This window comes from Poecile atricapillus, chromosome 12 (assembly GCF_030490865.1).
Source record: "Poecile atricapillus isolate bPoeAtr1 chromosome 12, bPoeAtr1.hap1, whole genome shotgun sequence".
Taxonomy (NCBI): domain Eukaryota; kingdom Metazoa; phylum Chordata; class Aves; order Passeriformes; family Paridae; genus Poecile; species Poecile atricapillus.
In genome coordinates this window covers 8367938-8388603 of record NC_081260.1, presented here as the reverse complement: position 1 = coordinate 8388603, position 20666 = coordinate 8367938, and the positions used below count along the sequence as shown (strand labels likewise).

The 20666-nt window shown below is 38.1% G+C and overlaps 1 protein-coding gene across 4 annotated transcripts in view; it reads right to left on the bottom strand.

Annotated features, from left to right (window-relative positions):
* ACSL4 (acyl-CoA synthetase long chain family member 4) overlaps positions 1–20666 on the bottom strand; it is a 166885-nt gene that overhangs the window by 13176 nt on the left and 133043 nt on the right. Inside the window, exons 2-8 of one of the 4 annotated variants that reach the window (XM_058848255.1) lie at positions 7059–7105; positions 6303–6350; positions 4209–4445; positions 3725–3902; positions 1824–1933; positions 1601–1739; positions 70–220 (exon numbers count right to left, since the gene is read on the bottom strand). In XM_058848255.1, coding sequence (XP_058704238.1) covers positions 70–220; positions 1601–1739; positions 1824–1933; positions 3725–3902; positions 4209–4445; positions 6303–6305 — 818 coding nt within the window. In that variant the 5' untranslated portion in view covers positions 6306–6350; positions 7059–7105. Of the gene's footprint in view, positions 1–69; positions 221–1600; positions 1740–1823; positions 1934–3724; positions 3903–4208; positions 4446–6302; positions 6351–7058; positions 7107–16051; positions 16072–20666 lie in introns of those variants that run through there. The other 3 variants (XM_058848253.1, XM_058848254.1, XM_058848252.1) reach the window with 3 other exon arrangements.

Sequence of the window (20666 nt, the reverse complement as noted above, 5' to 3'; positions counted from 1 at the left end):
CTATAAATGTGACACTTTTGGAGGTTGTTTTAGCTCTCTGTACACCAAAGACAACAAAGTGTTTCTTACCCCAGTCCAGGGATTCTCTCACACTGTCCTGTCATTCCAGCTATTAAGTTTTTATGCATCATCATCACTCCTTTAGGTCTCCCAGTAGAGCCACTGGTGTACATTACTAAAGCCAAGTCTGTAGGAACAGGTCTGCTGGGCAGAATGTTTGCTATGAAAGGAGGAAAACTGTTATTTATTCTTATCTACTTTCTAGATATTATTTCTGTAATTAATCAATGTGAAAATGTTTGTAATCAGTGTGAAACAGGTGCTTCACTGAAGGCCAGAACAGCAAGTTTTTGCACAGTCAGTGCTGGAGAGAGTAGGTATCTAGTTTTAAGAGGAAGAGAGGGAAGGCCAATTTTGAAAGGAACAATGAGTATCTGAGCATCTACACAATCTGGGTGACACTTTTGTCATTTTGGTTTATAGCTGACTGAGTTTCATAGAAGGAGTCTTTTGAAGATCAGATAAAACTATCAAAGTCAGCAAAGGGGAGAAATACAGTACTGATGATAAACAGCAAGTTGAGTGAAAAAAAAAACCAATGCCCCAAAAAGCTTCAAGTCAGCTTTTCTGTCCATCAGTCTTTCAAAGCCAAGGCTGTAGAGGTAAGACCCCTTTTAACTCCCTCCACATTTTTTTTTATTATTATTATTATTATTTTTAAATAAACCTTCCTCAGGTAAGCTGCCAGTTTAGTAGAAAAGCAGTAAGCTTAGAACACTTCTGATTTTTGTTTTAGTCCTCTTAATTCTTAGGATGACAATCATCAGCTTTCATGGCTTTCACAGTGTCTGCAAGGAAGCAGGTTTTTTAGAAACTAAGCCCAAGAAAAAACACCCATTAGGGTCACTGCTGGTCAGCACCTCAGGCTGATCAGAGATAAACAATTGTGATGAATGTGTGTTTCCCAAAGCTCCTTTGCCAGTTTATTTCCTCCTTTATTCCAGGGAGAAATGTGGTTAATTAGAGACTGCTGATGTAAGGAGAACAGATCATTAGGGTTGGGTTTTCCTTCCTTAAAGCAGATATTTACAGTCACTGCTGGCTGCCCAATGGAGCAATGAATAAATATAACTGGTATTCCTCTAGCCTTAAGTGCTTTTTAGCTACAGCTTGGTTAAGATAATGGTTATTTCCAAGCAAAAGAAACAAAAAAGCTTTAAGTGCTTTCTCCTCTTTTCTTAGAAAAAATAGTGACAATAAGATAAATAAAAGGTAAGAGTAGCAGAAAATGAAACATTAAACCAGTTTCTATTTAATTTCCTAAAACAAAGATGAAGTATTAAATTATTCTGGTTATGGTTTAGAAGTTAAAAACAAAGTTTTATCCTGACATATATGAACAAAAGATATAAAACAAAGTTTTTGTTTATTTAAATGGAGCTGGAGGATGAACTAGCAACCTGCCACTGCCTTTGCTGGTGACAAAGGCCACCCTTTGCTGGGTAGGGGGTGTTTCAGAGACACATCCCTCTTAAATCAGGTCTGATTTCACTGCTAACACTGCTTGATTAGTCAGTCCTCTGTGAAGTGATTAACTTACAGTTTTCTGGTTTGGCTCCCAGCTCTTCTACTGCCTGCATACTATGAATCTCCATGTTTTCAGGGTATTCTGATTTATTGACTGTCTTCTTGTCCACATAAATGATATGTTTCAGACAGGAGATTTGTGGCAGTGCTGTCTACAGAAGAGAAATGAAATTTTTAGTAGTGTACTGACTGAACTGTAGCATTGTTTATAGCAGGTGAAGATGATACCAAATTACCTTAAGTTTGCTCTCAAGGAGTTCCACACTTGTGACCAGATATGACGCTCCACACTCATTGAGACCATAGGTCACTGCCTCTTCACCCAGGGTGGCATAGAGAGTGACAACTGTCACAGGAATGAGAGAGGACATGAAAGAAAGGTTAAAATAATACTAAGTGCAAAACGCTCTTGCATTAGCTTACTGGAAAGCATTCAATTGGAAATTTTCTAATTTGGAAATAAAACAACTTTTAATTTTTCCACATCAGAAATGTTATGGCACAAGAGACCTCTGGAACAAGGAGGACAGCTGGACAGGAAGCATGTCTTTACTAAGAGCACGGTCAAATACTGGAACAGGGTTCCTAGAGAAATGGTTGATGCCCCTAGACTGTCACTGTTTAGAAGGCCTTTGAACAATGCTTTAGGCTGTAACTTTTAGTCAGCCCTGAAGTGGTCAGGCAGTTAGAAGGAACCTATAATGGTCACCTACATCCTCCTGAAATAATTCTGTTTTTTCTATAGCAAAAAATAAATTATCAGAACAAACAGATGCATCAGAACCCAAAAATAATGTACAAAGCAATCCCAGAGTAAGCAACTAAGAGCAGGTGTTCTGCCCCTGAGCTCTCTGCAACCAGAACTCAGGGGAAGAGGTGACACTCAGACATTACAGGCCACCAGCTTAAAGCTGGGCACGGCTACAGGCAGCTGTTTGCACAGTGTCAGCTACTTTCCTTCCTCCCATGGAATTAGTGATGGCAGCAAGACAGAGAATCAGACTAAGGAATCAGACTGTTTTTCATGCTGCCAGATTATTTTTAACCCTGATGGGCTACAGGAATGTCATTAAGTGCCTCCCCGGCATAATGGAGTTCACTTCTCCCCTTTATCTCTCTACTGAAAAAAACCTTCTTTAGTATAATTTGATATCTCAAAGTGTAATCTCCAAAGACCATTAAAGGAATTTAACAGTGCTGTGAGATAGGGTTCATGCAGAAGAAAAAGAGTAATATTACACAGCTATTTCTTATTGCCTTTCAAAGTATAGGGATCCAGACCAAATTAACCATAGTCTCCTCCTTCAGTAGCAAGGTCATCTCTTCCACTACTGCCCCTGAATTGCCTCTCCTCATACTCTGCTATATGAGCTGCTTGTCACACAGGCAGCTACTACTGCTGCTGGGAGAAAAAGAGACAGCCCAGCATAAGCAAAAAAAATGGGCTGTGGATCACAGTGTGTTGTATACAAAATGGGAACTAGAATACTCAGTGATCACTGCAGTTCACCAAGGAGTATGCATGCATTAACTCCCACAGCTGTCAGAGTTTTCTGACAGCTTGAATTAAAAAAAAAAAAAAAAAGAAAACCCATAGATAATTGTACTGAATCTGAGCAGCTTACAAATGCCACCAAAACAGACTACCCACAGACTATCATGTGATATTGTTTACCATTCTTCTCTTCTGATAATCATTTCATATTTTAGATGTATAATTTAGATGTATAATTTAGATGTATATTTTAGATGTATAATTTAGATGTATAATATAGTCAGAAAATACTATAAAAACATCCCACATTTTGTGGAGAGAAATGCAACTACTGATATCTTCAGAACATTTAAAACAACCTGAATATTAAGTATACTATTCTGTCATTTTAGCATCTAGAACATTACTACAATAAAATAAAAAATAATACAGTTTCATAAGTATGAGCAAGTTCATTTTAGTGATCTCCATAATGCATAGAATAGACTGAAAACTTTTAAGAATCAAACCATCAGCAGAGAAAGTTTATGAAATTCTTGCATCTCCAATGATAAATCTGTCTGAGTTGGAATACTGAACAGTCAGATCTGTGCTGAGAAATGGTTCTAAAATACATTAGAAGTAACCAAGTTGAGCACTCACGAGGGAAGTTGTACTTGAAGCAGGTGAGAGCTACAATCATCCACTCAGCGCGGGTCTCACAAAATATGACAATGGTACTTTTTGGGGTTAGTCCCAGGGCAGTCAGTCCATTCCCCAAGAAAGTAATTTTCTCGTTTACGTCTTCATAGGATAACCATCTGTAAGTTCCTAAAATTAACTTAAGAGGAAAAACCAATGAATTTTCATGACATTAAACTTCTGGTATAGCTCTACCAGCTGACGTCAGTTGGTGCACAACACCATAAGTACACAGTCTGCCATTCATTAAGAAATTGCTTTCATTTTACTTGAAGTAGAATAAATAGTGCATCCTGTATATACAGGATATTCCTCAAGTACTGTAAAATGAATGGTTTATTAGATGATGACTGAGGAAGAGATCTAAAGGGACATAAATTGTTGAGGAGAGATACAAAGCATCTCAAAACCAAGTCAGAATTAAGTAAAAAATTGTAAGTTTTACCTTTTTGAATACTTTTCCATTTGGCTGCATTTCATTTTCTTCACTCAGAATTTCCCTGGTTCCAAGACAGTCCTTCTTCCCAAACTTTGCTAAAGCATGGTCAAAGAGCTTGTCCAGTGTGTCTGCTCCGGGGATGTTTATGTTTGCTAGTGAATCCAGGTGAGTGACAGAGCGGTAGGGGCTCCCCGGCTTGTCTGAGATGGGTTTAGCTTTTAACCGCTTTGCCATAGCCTTTTTCTTCTCGGCATTGGTAAGAAAATACCAGGGAATAAATACCAGCATACTGTACAACCAGATTAACAAGTACACAGGCAGCAAGAGAATGGCACACATTTCTAGCCTAAATTTAATTGTGGGTATTTAAAAAAGAAGCTCGTATGGAGTTCTGAAGCAGGCAAGAGTAAGGCAGCAGCGCAGAGTGGTGTAGGGAGAAGCAACAGTAGGTGAAGCTTAGGTAGTGCTGATTCAGAGCAGCTGCAAAATTTAAGTAACCTTTGAGAGCCAACAGTAGACACCTACAAGCGAAAACCAGTGCCAAGCAGACAGCAGGAAAAAGAAAGAAAAATAATTAAATTAGTAAGATTACAGTCAGTTAATTAGTTTTAGTCCTTCTAAGACCTCACTTCAAAAGCATCACTGCACAACAGAGCAGTGAACTGCTCTGGGGATGAAAGAGGATGAATCTTTTCCACAGTTTTTTCTTGCATCCACAAATATTTACTTTTCACAGACTTTTCCCCATTATTTCTGTTTGAATAGTTCAGGGCTGTTGTGATGAAGTCTGTCCTTCACAACATAATACTGTGTTTAAGCTACTTGAGTAATGACACAATTGTGTAATTATGGGAAAGGTCAACACTTGTTTTCCCACTAAATATTTGTACTACCAAGAAAAGGTACAGCAGATTGTTTTACGGCTTTTCAGAATATTCTATCAATTTCTATTCAGATTAAAATGAATCTTGATATATTCAAAAATAGTATATAGACTTCAAAGTCTACGTGCTTTAATCTAAAAACTATATAATATTTCAAAATTGCTTTATTAACTTTGCTCCAGCAACCGCATTTTTAATCTTCTATTTTTCAACTCTGAATATCAGACTCTTGGAAAGGGATTATGCAGTTTTGCTTTTCCAATTTCAAAATCTACTTCAATACATGCATTTCAAATTCCAAGTATGGAAAACAGAATAAAATTTGACCAATTTTAACTCAATTTAAAATAAAGTACAATTTGGCAGGATTTTGTCAGCATGTCAGAAATCTTTCCCCATTAAGGAGAACTGGGCCTAAGTTAGGCTAAATAAGGATGGTGAGTCAGAGAAAAACAAAACCATCACAGCAAACCCCAGTCATGGCCAGCCCACTGGCCTGGGACCAGTCTGCACTGGTATGTGAGAGATGGGTGGTTATCTTCACCTAGCTGCTGTGCAAACACAGCGTGCTAACTAATCACCCATGCTGCCACAGTGGGGAAAATTGAAGGCATGGGTGCAGTAACCAAGGGCAGAACCTCAGACAGGCAGGGCAGCCAGTGACACTGACATCCACCATCAGAGCCCAAGCTGTCATGGACAAACAGAATGGATAAGAATAGGGAAATTCTACGGGCTCCATCAAGAATTAAAAGAACATAGGCACATCTCAAAATACACCTTTATTAATATATTTGCCACCCTCAGGTGCTGAGGGAGGCTACAATTAGCATTTCAGGTTAAACAAGACCTGTCTGTTTGTTTAGCAGACAGATGCCAGTTACCAAGTTGGGATGTTATTTAATGAGAATTTCAACATTAGCAGTTGTGTTGTAGTCAATATTAACAGCTTTAATGTAATGTAAGACCTCAGTGAGAGATCTGCAGATACTTAAAACAACATGATGACCACATTAATTTTGTAATTACAATTACAGAATAAAATTACTATTGACTGATAGCATAATAAACTAAGCTAAACTAACCTAAGCTCAGACTTGTATGGATAAAAGAATTCTGTATGGATGAAAGTATTCTGCCTATTTCTTTTTATAAAAAAATGAATGTTATATTATTTTCAAAGCATACATGTTTATTCTGCTCTGGTGAACCGTACCATCAACAGCAGAAAAGAGATCAGTTTAGTTCCCAAAGCTCCAGTTCTCTAAAATGAAGGATTATTGATTTATAACACAAATCTTGTATGATATTTTCATTCCAGTTAATTCAGTGCTCCAAAAACAGCAGTTGAGCTTGTATTTCAAAGACAAGCCAGCCATGGCTCTAAGACATAGTAAGGGAATGTCAGGACACACCCGTGGTTACACATAATGCTACAAGATAAAATAAACTCCAAGGGAACTCCAGCTGCTCCTCACCTTCCAACAATGAACAAATGACCAGGTACACTGACTTGGATAAAAAGCAGAGTTGTGAGAGTACTACAAACTATTTAATGCAATGAGACAGTACCACAGCTTTTGTTTGGGCTGTGTAGGAGCTTGTTCAGAAGTGGTCTTACTCTGAAACACTACTGGCTAATAATCAAGAACTGGCTAACTTAGGAAGGGAGGGGAGGAAGGTTGCGTTTCTTTCATTTTGGATTTTCAGGTTAATTTGAAATACTTTAAAAAGTGTTTATAAAAAGAGAGAACTTAGCAAATTTGCACATATTTGTAGTAATTTAAAATTAAAATTATCCTGACAAAAATAAGTTGTAATTCTTAAAAGACATCAGTTGGGAAAACCTAGTGTGTCCCAAAAAGACAACCGTAGCTTTTTCCTTTGAACATGCACATGCAAAACCTCTCTCTCTTTCTGTCTCTCTCTCTCTCACACACACACACACACACACACACACAGGTGTACTTACAAGGGATCTCACAGTGATGACTGAGTTTTTTTCACTGTTGATTAGATCTATAATGAAACAGAAAAAAAGGGCATATTAAATTTAGGATGTTTTTTACCTTGCAGAAAGGAGGAATCTTTAGAACTTCCATCTTAGTGCTCCTAAGAAGCACAGGCTATGAATTTAGACAGAGGTGCAACACAGCTCATACAAGGGAGAGCAATTACAGTACTGGAAAATATTAAGCTTCCAAACTACATTGGACAGACAAGAGACGAAGCTGCCAAAAAGGAGCTTAAATTTGATGCGACACTACTTCCTCCCTTTCATATTTAAACATGTTCTGAATAAAATTATGAACAGAAGCTTAAATGCAATTTAATTACCGATGAAACCCAGAAAGACAGGAAGAGAGTTTGATATTGCATATGGTCCATTCTTCTGACTCAAGGCAGCACAGGAAGACCTTTGTTGCTCTTGATAGATAAGTGTCAGTAGAAACATGAACTCAGGACTACCCACGGCACATATTGCTCAAGAGAACATGAAGTGGATTTGGGGTATTGATGTAAGAGAAGAGTGTCCAGACCAATGTTCTGCATGTTTATAGAGACAGTGAGGCTGCATTGGTTCCATGACCAGCGCAATAAAAGACAGCTGTGTGTAACTGTAGAGATAAGGCTCCAAAAAGTCTACTGCAGAAAGCTTTAACTGATGTTTAACCCTGTTATATTTTAAAAGTCCTTCCTTTAAGTCTAAGATTTTGATCCCTTTTATAGACTGAAACTGAATTAAAAATCCTTTGCAAAATTCTCCTACAAAGATTTTCCCTTGAAATATAAAGAAGAGGTGCTACAATGTCTTTAGAGTAACTGGCATTTGCATGTGGCTGTATAAGATTTTGATCCATTGCAGGATCATCCCAAACTCATGCTAAATAAATATTTATTTTCTCTTAAATATACTGTATATAACAGACTGCAAACATAACAATTATAACAACATGCAAAGGTACCTCCACACCAGAATTCCGTTAAAAACCAAATTTAGCTATTCAAATTACAGCTTATACCTTCAATCTCCCACTTAATTAGATGTTAACAGAAAGAATGAGATGCAATGCTCACATCAATTTACCATCAAGGACACTTCAAGGTAAGACAACTACATATTACTAAAGTGTAAGTTATGTTCTTCATAAATTCCCTCATTCCTTACAAATAAATTTAGCACTCATGACAAATTTCACAATAACAAGATAAAACTGTTATTTAACACTGGAATACTTAGAATATGTAATATTTCCTATTGGTTTACAAAGCTTATTATTCTTTTGACTGTTGAACAGAATGATCCTCTTTAGATGCTTATCTAGCTATTCTGGAAACAGCAGAGCCTCCAATTCTTGATGCAGGAAATGCATGTGCCCAGAAAGAGTAGTGTGTGTTAGGTGCGACTACAAGAAAAAAACCAAAAACCCAAAACAAAACAGATGTTGTTTCTCTCCTAGATAGCTTTTTTTCAGCATTTCCAAAGGATTTTCCTCAGGTAAAGCAGCTTGTATCAATTTTGAAGTGGTCTGGAGTTCATTTAACATTTGCAATGACATGCTGGAAACCTCACTCATGAGGTGATGTTTCACTTATGGCTTTTATATGCTAGGTGTTAACAAAAATGCTATAGTCCAAGTTTAATCCTGACTGACACTGTACTTTATGGGCTGCTAGAGACAGAAGAGATGTTCTCTAAGTATAATTGGACTTTTATATCCTTAATTAGAAGTTCAGACAGATAATATGAAACACTGTACTCCTGTCCTGTAGGCAGGGTCACAGAACAGAATCTGAAATCAAAGCACACATTCTGGAACAGGAGAGACATTACTCTCTTCCTAATTTAACTCAAATCTAAGAAACAACTAGCAATTATGTTTTTTAATATAGAAAAAAAAAACCCTTTTAAATAGTCACAAAAGCTTATGGGACTAAGGGCAAAAGTAAGAGCAGAAATGTGTATGGGGAACAGAGAGGCTTTATGCCTCTGGAAGTGACCTCTCAGAGGAGGAAATGCCCTAATCTTCTCTTCATTTGTCTCTTCAGACTGAACAGAATCAACTTAGTCAGCATTTATACACACTATGAAAATTTTTAAGTGTAATTCAAATTCTAACGAAGTACCTGTAGCTAGAAATTTTATCCTATGCAGTTTAACTTCAATAAGGCAGCAAATTATTATTTCAATAGGAAAGGCTTTAATTAGCCCAAGCCCAAAACACTCTAAAGGCTTAGTAGTGAAAGTACAACAACACTGTTTATAATCCTTCCTCTGGTGTTTAAAAGCTTGCCATGAATCCAGTTTACCATGGAATAACATGATTAGAAGAAAACACAACTTCATTTTCTGTCTGCTTCAAGCATCGTGTTAGGAAAGTCATCTAGTAAGAAAGATTACATTAGAGAGGAAAAGGGTTGTGTTTTAGTTTGTGAAGAAAACTGGACTCAAAAACAAAAGCAGATTGTTTTTAGTTTAAAAGCAACACCAGAGGAAGTCTGGTTCCTCTGCATCAGAGCTCTTGTCAACTTCAAATGGAGAAACAGTTCTGATTTTAGCATGAGTGCTTAGGGCTGACTCCAGTCAGTAAGTTCTGAAATCTTCCAAAACAATCCAGCATGAGTAAGTATCAACCATTTCTGGAACTTCTCCGTCATCCAGGCAGATCTAAACATTTTGGAAACCACAGTGAGCATTCAGGATTTGCAAATGGAAAAGTGGTTTTACACAGTAAAAAAAAAAAAAAAAAAAATTTATTTGACCCGAGTAAGTATGTGGGTGTTCAGTTAGTCAGTTTTTGAAGGGAACTTAGTTGGTATTTAGTCATCCTGAATTTGTTCCAGTACATGACAGAACCAGGCTGGGATTTCAAAAAGACATGACACAAAAACTAAGAAATACCACATTGCAACAAAGATGCAGCACAATAAACAAATGAATGCATACTGTCAGGCTCTCAAGTTTTGATTTTCCAGATTTATACCTAACACACACAAGTATGAGAAAAAATTTCCACAGCTGAGAAAACTGTGATCAAATAGCAGTAAGAGTTAGAAGAATCTGGTAGCTAATTAAAACTTAGTTGGGGTTCAAAAGGTTGAAGGAAAAGAAACTGAAGGGAATTATTCAATTTTTACACCATGTCAATGTTTTTATAAAAACAAACTCCAGAAATATTAATGCAGGTTACTCATAGTAGGAAAAAGTTCATGAGGTCTCATTTTTCTTTCTTTCTTTCTCACGGGCGTATTTTCTTCTTGTACATTTTGGTACATCACAAAGGGCAGTGAAAATCCAGAGAAAGCCTAACTAAACCTAGCCAATTTTCAGAAGTAATTTTCTGTGCTCTGGCAATGCAATAGCAGCTCAAAGCCTGAGAGCTCTCACTATGCATACAGTGTAAATACTGGTACCTATGTCCCAACAAACAGGGAGAAGGGAAATCAGTTGTATTGGATCCTGATACAAGTTTAAATATATACATTCTACTTGAAATAGCAAAATCACAGGTAGTATTAGGAAACTATGTTTCTCTTACTGCTGCTTAAAAAATATTGCTGCTTAAGACAGTATTTTACTCAGCTAATAGAAAAAGAGAAGATTTATTTTGGTTTTCAAGAAAAATATTATTGTTCTTTATGTTCACTGCTTCTGCTTACTACCTCAGAACATATATGCACTTAAAAGTCAATCAGGAAAAAAAAAATAAAATCAATTTGCAGGTGTCAAACATCTATTTCTGCTTTACTGTAGTGGAAGCCAGCCCATCCACACTGACCCAATATTTCTCAATTATCTAAGAGCTGGGTGTGAAACTCTCTCCTAATTTGTAACATGAGTGCATGCAACTATTTGGTGAAAGGGTAAGAGCTGTTTCCACGCCCCAAAGGCAGAAAATGTTAAAGGCCAAGGCAAGATTCCACAACTGAACAATGTCCATTGAGACTACACTGAACTGGGAAAGTACTTCCTCTGATCCACCTGTTCCTTTGTCTCAAATTCTGTACAGTACCTGTCCTGTGAGTACCTGAGACTCCCTCACTGCAGCCCTGTCTCTCCCACAGGCTGTACCCAGCCTGTGCTGTGCTCTGGTTACAGCCTGGACTGCACAGCCTGTCAAGTCACAGAACTACAGAATCATAGAATGTTAAGGGGTTGAAATGGACCTCAAAGCTCATTTTCTTCCATCTCCCTGCTCTGAGCAGGGACACCTTCTGCCTGAACAGGTTGCTCAGGGCCCTATCCAGCCTCACCTTGACTAACTCTAGGAATGGGGCATCCACAGCCTCCCTGTTCCAGTGCCTCATCACCCTCACTATAAAGCATTTCTTCCTATTACCTAACCTAAATTTTCCCTCTTTCAGTTTGCACTCTTTCCCCCTTATCCTGTCACTAGTTCCTCACAAAGAGGCCCTCTCTGGCTCCCCTGAAGGCACCTTCAGTCACTGGAAGGGGCTGTGAGGTTCCCACAAAGTCTTCTTCCAGCTGAACAGCCCAAATTCTCTTGGCCTGTCTCTATATGGGTACTCCAGTCCTCTTAGCAACTCCTTGGCCTCCTCTGGACTTGCTCCAACATCTCCATATCCTTCTTATGTTGGACACCCCGGAACCGTGTGTGAAAGTCTGGGACTCACAAGGGCAGGGCAGAAAATCACCAAGGTCCTTCTGAGTTACACACAGCACTGTGAATGCACTCACTATGACTGATGACAAACACAGCTGTTTCAGTATCTTTTTTTGTGGTAAGGGAAGTGAGAGGCATCTTTCTGCTTCACTGGCATTTTAGTTAATGACTAGGCTAAAAACTGGTAGCTTGGACACAGGGTATTCCAGAAGAAGATGGAAAAGGAGAAAATGTGCAACTGAAATATACTGTTATTACTAATATCTACCAAATATCCTCGGACAGAAGGGGAAAAAAATAAAAATAAAATACATATTCTATACTAATAAGGAAGTATTTCAGTCTGATCCCCCAACATACACCCCTATCTCATCAGGCATTATGATAAATGTTACTGTTCCAACAGCAGAGATAAACGTACTATTTTCCCCCAACTTTTTTAAACAAGGACGCGAAGAGACAAACAGTATGAACAAGGACAAATTTCAGAGGACATGTGGCCATAGAAGACTTCAGCAAAACTCTGTCAACAGCCAGATAAGAACTGATAATCTTCCGTCCCATGCACAATAAATACACAATGGACAGACTGGATAGTTCTTTGTTTTGCTACACAACCATTTTGCAGTGGAAAGGTTGTGACTTGCATGGCTCTGATGATCCAGCTAGTGAGATTTAAGTTATCATCATCTTTTACTTTCTGATTCTTTCTCAGTAGCAAAGTGCTCACAAAAAGAGAGGCCTCTCCTAAGATTGCTGAATTACAGAGTGTAGAAGACCAAATCAATTTGTGACTTACAGATGTAAGTACATTTGCCACATCTTCCCCTGCATTTTCAGAGCACAATAAAAGTAAATAACTGATGTACAGTTGGTACCTCTATAACTTAGGTCAGAGTTACAAGGTCCTTATATAGCTTGAGTTTTAAGATATCAATATAACCTGATATATCTGTATAATCTGATATCAATATAACCTAAATCATGACTTTTTTTATGTCTATATACCCTGATATCAATATAACCTGAATCATAGCTTTTTATATCTATATAATCTGAATCATAACTTTGATACCTATATAACCTTATATAAATAACTTTCTATACAACGTAATGGCTAGTATATGGTTAACTAGTTGCTTAATGCTGAATAGACAAAAAAGAAGAAAAAAACCCACCAAGTGGATCACTTTAGAGGTAGACAAGTATAGTATTAATGAGAAATTGGCAAATGTAAAGACAATTAGCCACAAAATAAATAATTTAGACCGGTTAGGAACAGACAGACCAAAGAACACCATAACTGTGTATGTTCTGAAGATAAAGTCGAAAAGTTCAGATGCAAAGAAGACCTCGGAAGCCTTCATTAATGACGTCAACAACCCCCAAACTGGGGAGGCATGAGCACAGTGCAAAAGAACAATTTCTAAGGCATGAGATCATACCATGTAAATTAGTCCCGGCAAATCTGTGAAGATGTTGTAGTGACATATTAACACTTAGCAACACATACTGTATAAATATATATATATAAATGTATAAATATACCACAGCACTTGACAAAGGTGGGTGAGTTAGCAGGAGAAATCCTCCTCACCACCAGTGCTGCAATAAACAAATACCTGCACTATAGACACCAGTCTATGGGGATTTACTTCCAGCTTATCTTTTGGGCATCACATTGTTTTACAGTCCTCAAAGCCAGATGTAATATTCTTGGTTCTGGCATATTACGGGATACTGCAGATAAAAGTTACATTCATAATTTCCAACTAATTTTTTGCTTCTAATTGCTATGGCCTCGTGACGTTCTTTTTTATCTATTTTCAGATACAGTCAGTACTAGAAACATAAACATTGACAAATGCTTTGTTTAAGAATTCTTAAACTCATTGTTTAAGAATTAGGGTGCTCGTCTCCCCCTCTTATGCTTCCAATGATCATTTCAACAACAGCCTTTGACCATGTAATGAAATTAGGATGTCAGGTGCTTTTTGTTTTGCAAATGAAGATGGATAAAATAATCTCTCTGGGTAAGTCTTATTCAGAATTTGATTCAGAGAAAATGTACTTATGCTTGTCCCAGTTCTAAACATAATTCTCTATTCCTTCTGAGGCCTGACTGGTTCTTCAGCTTTCATTTTCGCAAGAAATGCTGACTTCAATTTTACATTTACCTTCCTTGTTTTTCAGAAACTCTGTCATCTCTCATCATTCACATTAGGGTGTTTTCATGGGTCATAATTGAGGTAGTGAAATCAATTACATACTTTAAAAAGGAAGCGGGAGAGCAAATGTTCCTTCTTGTGTACTGCACCAGTAATCTTTTGTCTACCAAAAACGATACTGTAGGCTGGGAGAGATTTTTCTAAGGTTTGTATGGATTTTTCAAAATTCTGTGGGGACAGCCAACAAGAACAGCGCTAGAGCTAGAAAATACACCTTCCTTTTTCTCTTAAGAGCTCACATTCAGAAGTGCAAATTCCTCCCCTTTTTTGACTAAGCCAGAAAAGAAAAATAGGCTTTCTTATTTGCATTTTGAAGGATTTCTTTCCTTGCAGACATTCTGATATACAGATGACCGGATGTGCACTTAAAAAACCACAAATTTAAGAAAGCTGCCCCCACCTGTGGTCATTTGAGAAGGTAGACCCTGAGATTTCAAGCATGAGTTATCTCTCTTTTTCCTTTTCATTGTGTAGTAAAAATGCTTTGAGAGTCAATAAACAGTAGGAGCTTTGGGAGCAAGCACAGTGTAATCTTTTGAACAGATTCACAGTATCTTCCAGTGAAAGAGTGATGATGTTTTTTGTATGTTTAAGGAACTAAATTTTATTGTAGCCTTAATGCAAAACTTTAGCATAGTCTATTGCTTGGTTCATGTTGAACCTACCCCACTACTTTCTAGCTAAACATACCTAGATTCATTTGTAAGTATTCATCATTTCTGGATCCATATGTAGAATTCCCAAGTTTTAACTTATCTAAGACATTACTACATATTGCAACTGCTGAACTGACTCACAAACTTTTTGTGAGTGAACTTGCTTTCTGCTACTTTCATGTGTTTTATGGTAGACCGAGATACCTTTAGGATACATTCCTGTTAATAACATTATTTGGCATTTTCTGCCAAGGAAGGCAATTTTACTGCCTTACAGTATCATAACAGTTCTTTGATTATTATCTGCACTTCAAAGAGGAAGTGAGGTGACCAAACAAAATCCATTACGTTTTCCCCTACAACGGAAAGCACACATTCAAGTTTTTAGATTAAACAGCTCAAAACAATATTTTGTTCAAAAGTACTCTGAATATAATCATTTATACTAAACAGAACACAGCAGAAACTAACACAGTTCTTCAAGATGTCTTAAAAAAAATACGCAGGAAAAAAATACCTCTGAAAGTTTTAAACACCCAAGTTTTGAACTTTACCACCCACCCCTGCCCCCAATAAATGTGCAGGCACATTTACTGCACTTCTTATTTACAGACACAAAAGTGTTTAAGGTGTACAGTTGCAAACATAGCAGCATTTGATGTTCTTAGTCCAAAATATCCAAGTACCTTTTGCAAAGCAGCAGAGGGGTAGAGGATCACATGTTCCAGGCCTGAGCTGGAACTGGCTCAGCTCAGTAACCACATTACTATGGTTGTATCTGTGTACATGCCCTACCCCTCAGCAAAACATACTAGCACAGGACAGCTGGGTGCTAGCACAGCCACAGAGCTTACTGAAAGAAATTTGTTCAGATCCTAACAGTCTGAAAGACAAAAAAGTGTGTGTGACTATTTGCAGCAAAGCACAGAGCTTTGATAACGTGACTTTTATATATTTAGCTAACTGGATAATTTTGAATATGTATAAAGCAGCATTCACAGTAGCAACTGCAGAAGAAAAACCGTGCACAGCGCTAGACTAAACAAACTATAAAGTGGTCTCAGACAAATTCTGAAGGAAGTTTCAAGAGGAAACTGACACTGTTGACCATTCTTTAAATTGTTTTTAGGAACCTTTTGTTCTGAAAAAGGGACTGAAAAATCCTTAGCATGACACAGAGTATCACAACAATTCATGTTTAGTAATAAAAACCAATTAGTAATTTAGCTTATTAACAAATGCAATGACACTCAAAAAACTAATATTGTAAGAAAATGTTTACAATTCAACTCAAAAACACACAGTCCCCACTTCAAATCTATCAGATCGATCCTTACAATGATGGGAGGACAAAGATCCCTCTTGGAAGTTTTGAGTAAGGGTTATTTAAGTGTCCACTCTAGTTACTGTCAATCTTGCTGCTCACTAGCAGACACAAAAAACAAGTCACTTTACCTTGAACATAACTGCAATTCAAATGTTTCTAGAAAGCAGGTTGATAAACTGACAAAAAATCTAGGAAAGAAAAACATTTAATAGTGAAACTTCTAGGCCCTCTTAAGTTAGAAGCATATCTGAATAGACCACAAATTTTTCCTGGCTTGGTAATAAGACCTTTGTCAGCTGCTGGTTGTCAATGCCATTTGTACAATTGTAAAACACTACCTGCTCCTTGAAAACATGGAACAGGGTGTAGGTCAGGGGATACCTGATTATTACAACATTACATTATCGTTTTCAATTTTCACCTCAGTTTTATGTTCTGAGCACCTTCAGGAGTTTGAATGATGTAACATGCTGCCAAAAGCATGCCAGACAAGAAGTTTTCATGTGGACTCATGATTAAATCTGACATCAGATTGCTTTTAACGGCCTCAACAGTAAAGCTTCAGCAACTCAATATTCAAAGCTTACCTTTCTGAAAGATAAATCTACTTAATGCTATGCAAGTTACAAATGCAAATCTCATTTCGGCTAACTAGGAAAACTAAAAGCTAAGTGTGGTGAAACCCCCCCCCCCCCCCAGTAGGGTGGCCAAAGCTCTCCATGCCTTAAAATATCAAACAATACTGACAAATTCCCAAAATCCTGTCATTTTAAATCACTTTTTATCATTACAGCCCTCTAGTGACGTCCAGTTGCCCAAATGTATGGTACAAGACCTCATCACTTACAAATGGGAAGGCCCTTGGGATCTTGTCACTTGGGGGCGCAGGTATGCCTGTATTTCCACAGATGCCAGTATTCGATGTGTACCTGCTCGGTGTGTACAACCTGCTCTGCACTCTGGTCTGGGACTGCAACCAACGCTTCCCTGACAGCCCCATAGCAGATGCCATAGAACAATAACCAGAACAACCTTTTGCACCTGCTGTATGGAAATATGGGACCCTTGAAATTTACCTGTAACTTCATTTAACCTCAAGAGTCAGATATTTTAGAGACATGACTAAGCAGAAGGATGTACATCTTTTAATTGAAACAAGACAGCAAAGTGTTATCTCTGATAGTTTTTTGAGTTGAGTTGTTTGTAACAAAAGATAAATGAAACTTCCTTGATTTGAATAATTCAGCCATAGATGTAAATAGTGTGCAGCATACCTGTGAAATTGTGCTGTTATTAATCTAATTTTTGATAGCTCATGGACATGATTGTAAAAACTTTGATGGTATGTGGGATGGACCAACAGCTGGTAGGGTTAGGCTTGTTGAGTTGGGTGGAACTGGGCTTATAATTTGTGTGAAATTGTTTCACACACTGTGCCATGTTTGTCGTCCTGTCTGCAAGAGCCCTGCAGAAGATAACAGACACTGCCTTTGTATTCAAAAAAAAAAAAGGTGAAACTGTGACGGCTAGCAGGTGGCCTGGAAGCCTCATAGGCATAAGTAACCCTGACCATAATTCAACTAGCATATACCATTAAAGGAAAAGAATTAAACATCTCTATGAAGAAGGCACTGAGGAGCTGAGAGATTTAAATTCAAACAACCGACGCCAACCAATACCTGACAGGCATGTACACAGGCAGCTATTGGTCAGTGAGATGGGTGGTAACAAAATTTTTGCCAATTGAGATTGAATGTGAGGTTTTTTGAAAACCCTATAAAAGAAAGCTGTAAACAATATAATTCATTATTGCCATAGGAACCTTGGAATCTCAAGTCACATCCATCTCAACTGCTACAGCTAAGAGGTAATACGTAACAAATTTCTCAAACTATTTGTTCTGTCTGAGGAACACCAATGAATCAACTTAGAGAAACACACAAAAGAAAACTTATCCACCACTGCCTTTCAGGGAATAATACATCCTTCCTTTACCTTTTCATCCAATGTCTGGATATAGACCACGACCCAGAAAGGTGGGAAAGCAGCTGGTGTGGTAATATGATCAGGACAGAGTCTTACACAGAACAGTCAGAAATGAGTATATGTGATCATCACTCATCATACCACCTTTGAGTATGCAAATAACCTGAACTCATTCGAGGCTGGAAATGAGGGGTTTTCCTTCAATTATGTCAGACAGAAACTGCCAGGCATTTATCATCTCTTCCCCTAGTCAAATTTATGGAGCCATAAAACACTTTGCTAGGTACTGTTATTGAAAGACATGCAAGAAAAACAGTCCTGAAAGACCAGCCAGATGGAGAACTGGCAATCTCAGAATGGCAAAATGTAGCACACATACAAGGAGGATACTCTGCATAGTTTTCTAAGGCATAACCTTGCTCTGAGCCCTTTTCAGCCCCCACATTCTCACCCTGTTTTTTACTTAAGCACAGCAAGCTTAGTTTAACTTTCTAGTTGTTCCTCTAGCCTATGGCAATACATTTCATAAGGAAAACACATTTGACTAAGTTGTTCAAACAGAGGAGCTCATAAAAATGCAGAAGTATTTGCATGCTTATGAAATAAAAATATAATCCATTTTCATAAGGAAAATTAAACACATCTATCAAACAAAGGCACAAAACCAAGGCTATCAAGTTCAGTATTAAATTACCCTGTGTAAATACACAGTATGAATCAGCAGTACATACAATTGCTTTCATGGAAAGTAATGTGCAAAATGACAAACTAATGGGCTACTATGAGCAGACAGACAAACCACTCCACCCTTCCTACATCTACATCTGGTGCAAAAAGGACATGGACACCACAAACCAAGATCTCTTCCTTCTTTTAAATTTTTCTATCTATTTTTGTATCACTTTGCTCTTAGTTGGCATTACCACTAACTGCTTACTCTTCTACATAACATTCAAAGCTATAGAAAATACTGTTGTAAAATTAAACTTTACCTATACAGTATTGCAATTATTTTAGTATGTACATTTTCATTGTGTAAGAAAAGCAAACCAAAAAACACCATGCTAGGAACAGAAAAGAGGTTAGAGAGGTTAATACTCAAAGCAATTTTTAGGATACAACACAATATCAGCAAATTACTTTGCTGAATTGTCATAAACATGACCTCAGTGTAAGGGAGACTCCAAATGAGAAGTGAACAGTGCAACAAGGAGGTTGGTTCCCTGAGTCTTCAAGTTTAGGCTCATGGCAGGTAACTGAATGCAGTTCTGGACTGAGGTGGTCCCACCTGGGCTGCACTGGCTGTTCCTGTGGGCTGCAGAGTTTGCAGGCACCTGGTCACACAATCTGTAGTTGCATGGGCTGTCTGACACCGCTCACAATTCAGTCCCACAAAGTGCCACTGCCAGAGAGGAAGTGGTCACCTTGGTTTAGTTCTGTTGAAACACAGTTCTGTGCTTTGCAAGAACTTGAAATAAGCCTGAAAACAGAGCTACTGTTGAATGAAGTAGCCTCTGCCTATTTGTTGCTGCTCTCCCCTCCTTTTGCCAGCAGCCAGAGTAAGAGATTGCTGGCTGCAGCCTTAGCAAGCTTAGGGCATCCATAGAATTGTACTAGGGGGAAAAAAAAAAGGCAACCAGAAACTGTACTATGATATATAACCTACTTTTATCTTTACTGAAAGCCAAAAAAAACCACAACCCAAGCCCAACCCCCCATATCTAGCCACTTTTAAAAATTTTATTGCAGATTAATTTTATATGCTCCAAAGTACTTTAACTGGCATAATTTTTACTTGTGGAAGGTGTGGAAGGAGTTAGTAATTTTCCTAATTCAGAGTGATTGTATGGAATCTGTATGCCAAATTGTCAGCTTAAGCTGAGACGAATGCCCTCAGTCATAAATTTTTGGGATTTTGCTGTGAGCCAGTGTGCTGTGATACGCTGTGTCTAGCTCCTCAGACTGAACCAGCATATTTGAAATAGTGACATTTCATAGGCAACTCCACTCTAGCTACCAAGACAAATGGAAGAATGACTCACTGTGTATTCTACTTATCATGTGCTTTAGATAAAATGAACTTAAAATGATCTTTTCCAGACTGACTGCATGTATGACTGCTGGGGAGGAAACAACGAAGTACCTGATGGATCACTTAGACAAGGTGAAGTCTTTCAGTAAATCCGACTAGCTGTATCAATTTGCCTTTCTTTTTTTTTCAGACAGATACTTGCACCAGCAAGTATCAAATACTTAACAGCAAGGACAACACAGGCTCCTTGTGTTCTTACCAGCTTCCTTCAGCCCTACCCACTCGACAGGACACTGGCGTCATTTCACATTTAAATATGCAAAGACTCATTCTGCTGTATGTGCTACCTGCCAAAAATATGTGCAGTAAAATGGTGAACTACACAGGGTGAAGTTAGAGCAAGCACTGTGTAGTACTGTGGTAGTTTGGCATTTAGGGAAAAAAGTGGGAAGCACCCATGGAAGTGACTCTTTTGAGAGAAGCTGCTGGGAGTTTCTTCTCTGCTCGAGATCACCCCAATAGATAACCAGTTCTCAGAATTGACAGCATTTTGGACTACTGAAAAGTAAGATCACCTTTGTGAATACCACCTTTTAAACCCAAGCTCAGGAATTTTGGGTCCCTTTTGTTTCCGGCCTTGAAAGGTATCGGAGTTCTGGTTTGGCTGGCCCGGCTCCACCCGCGGCCTGTGTGGCCTGGGGGGAGGCTGGGCCAGACTCCAGTGG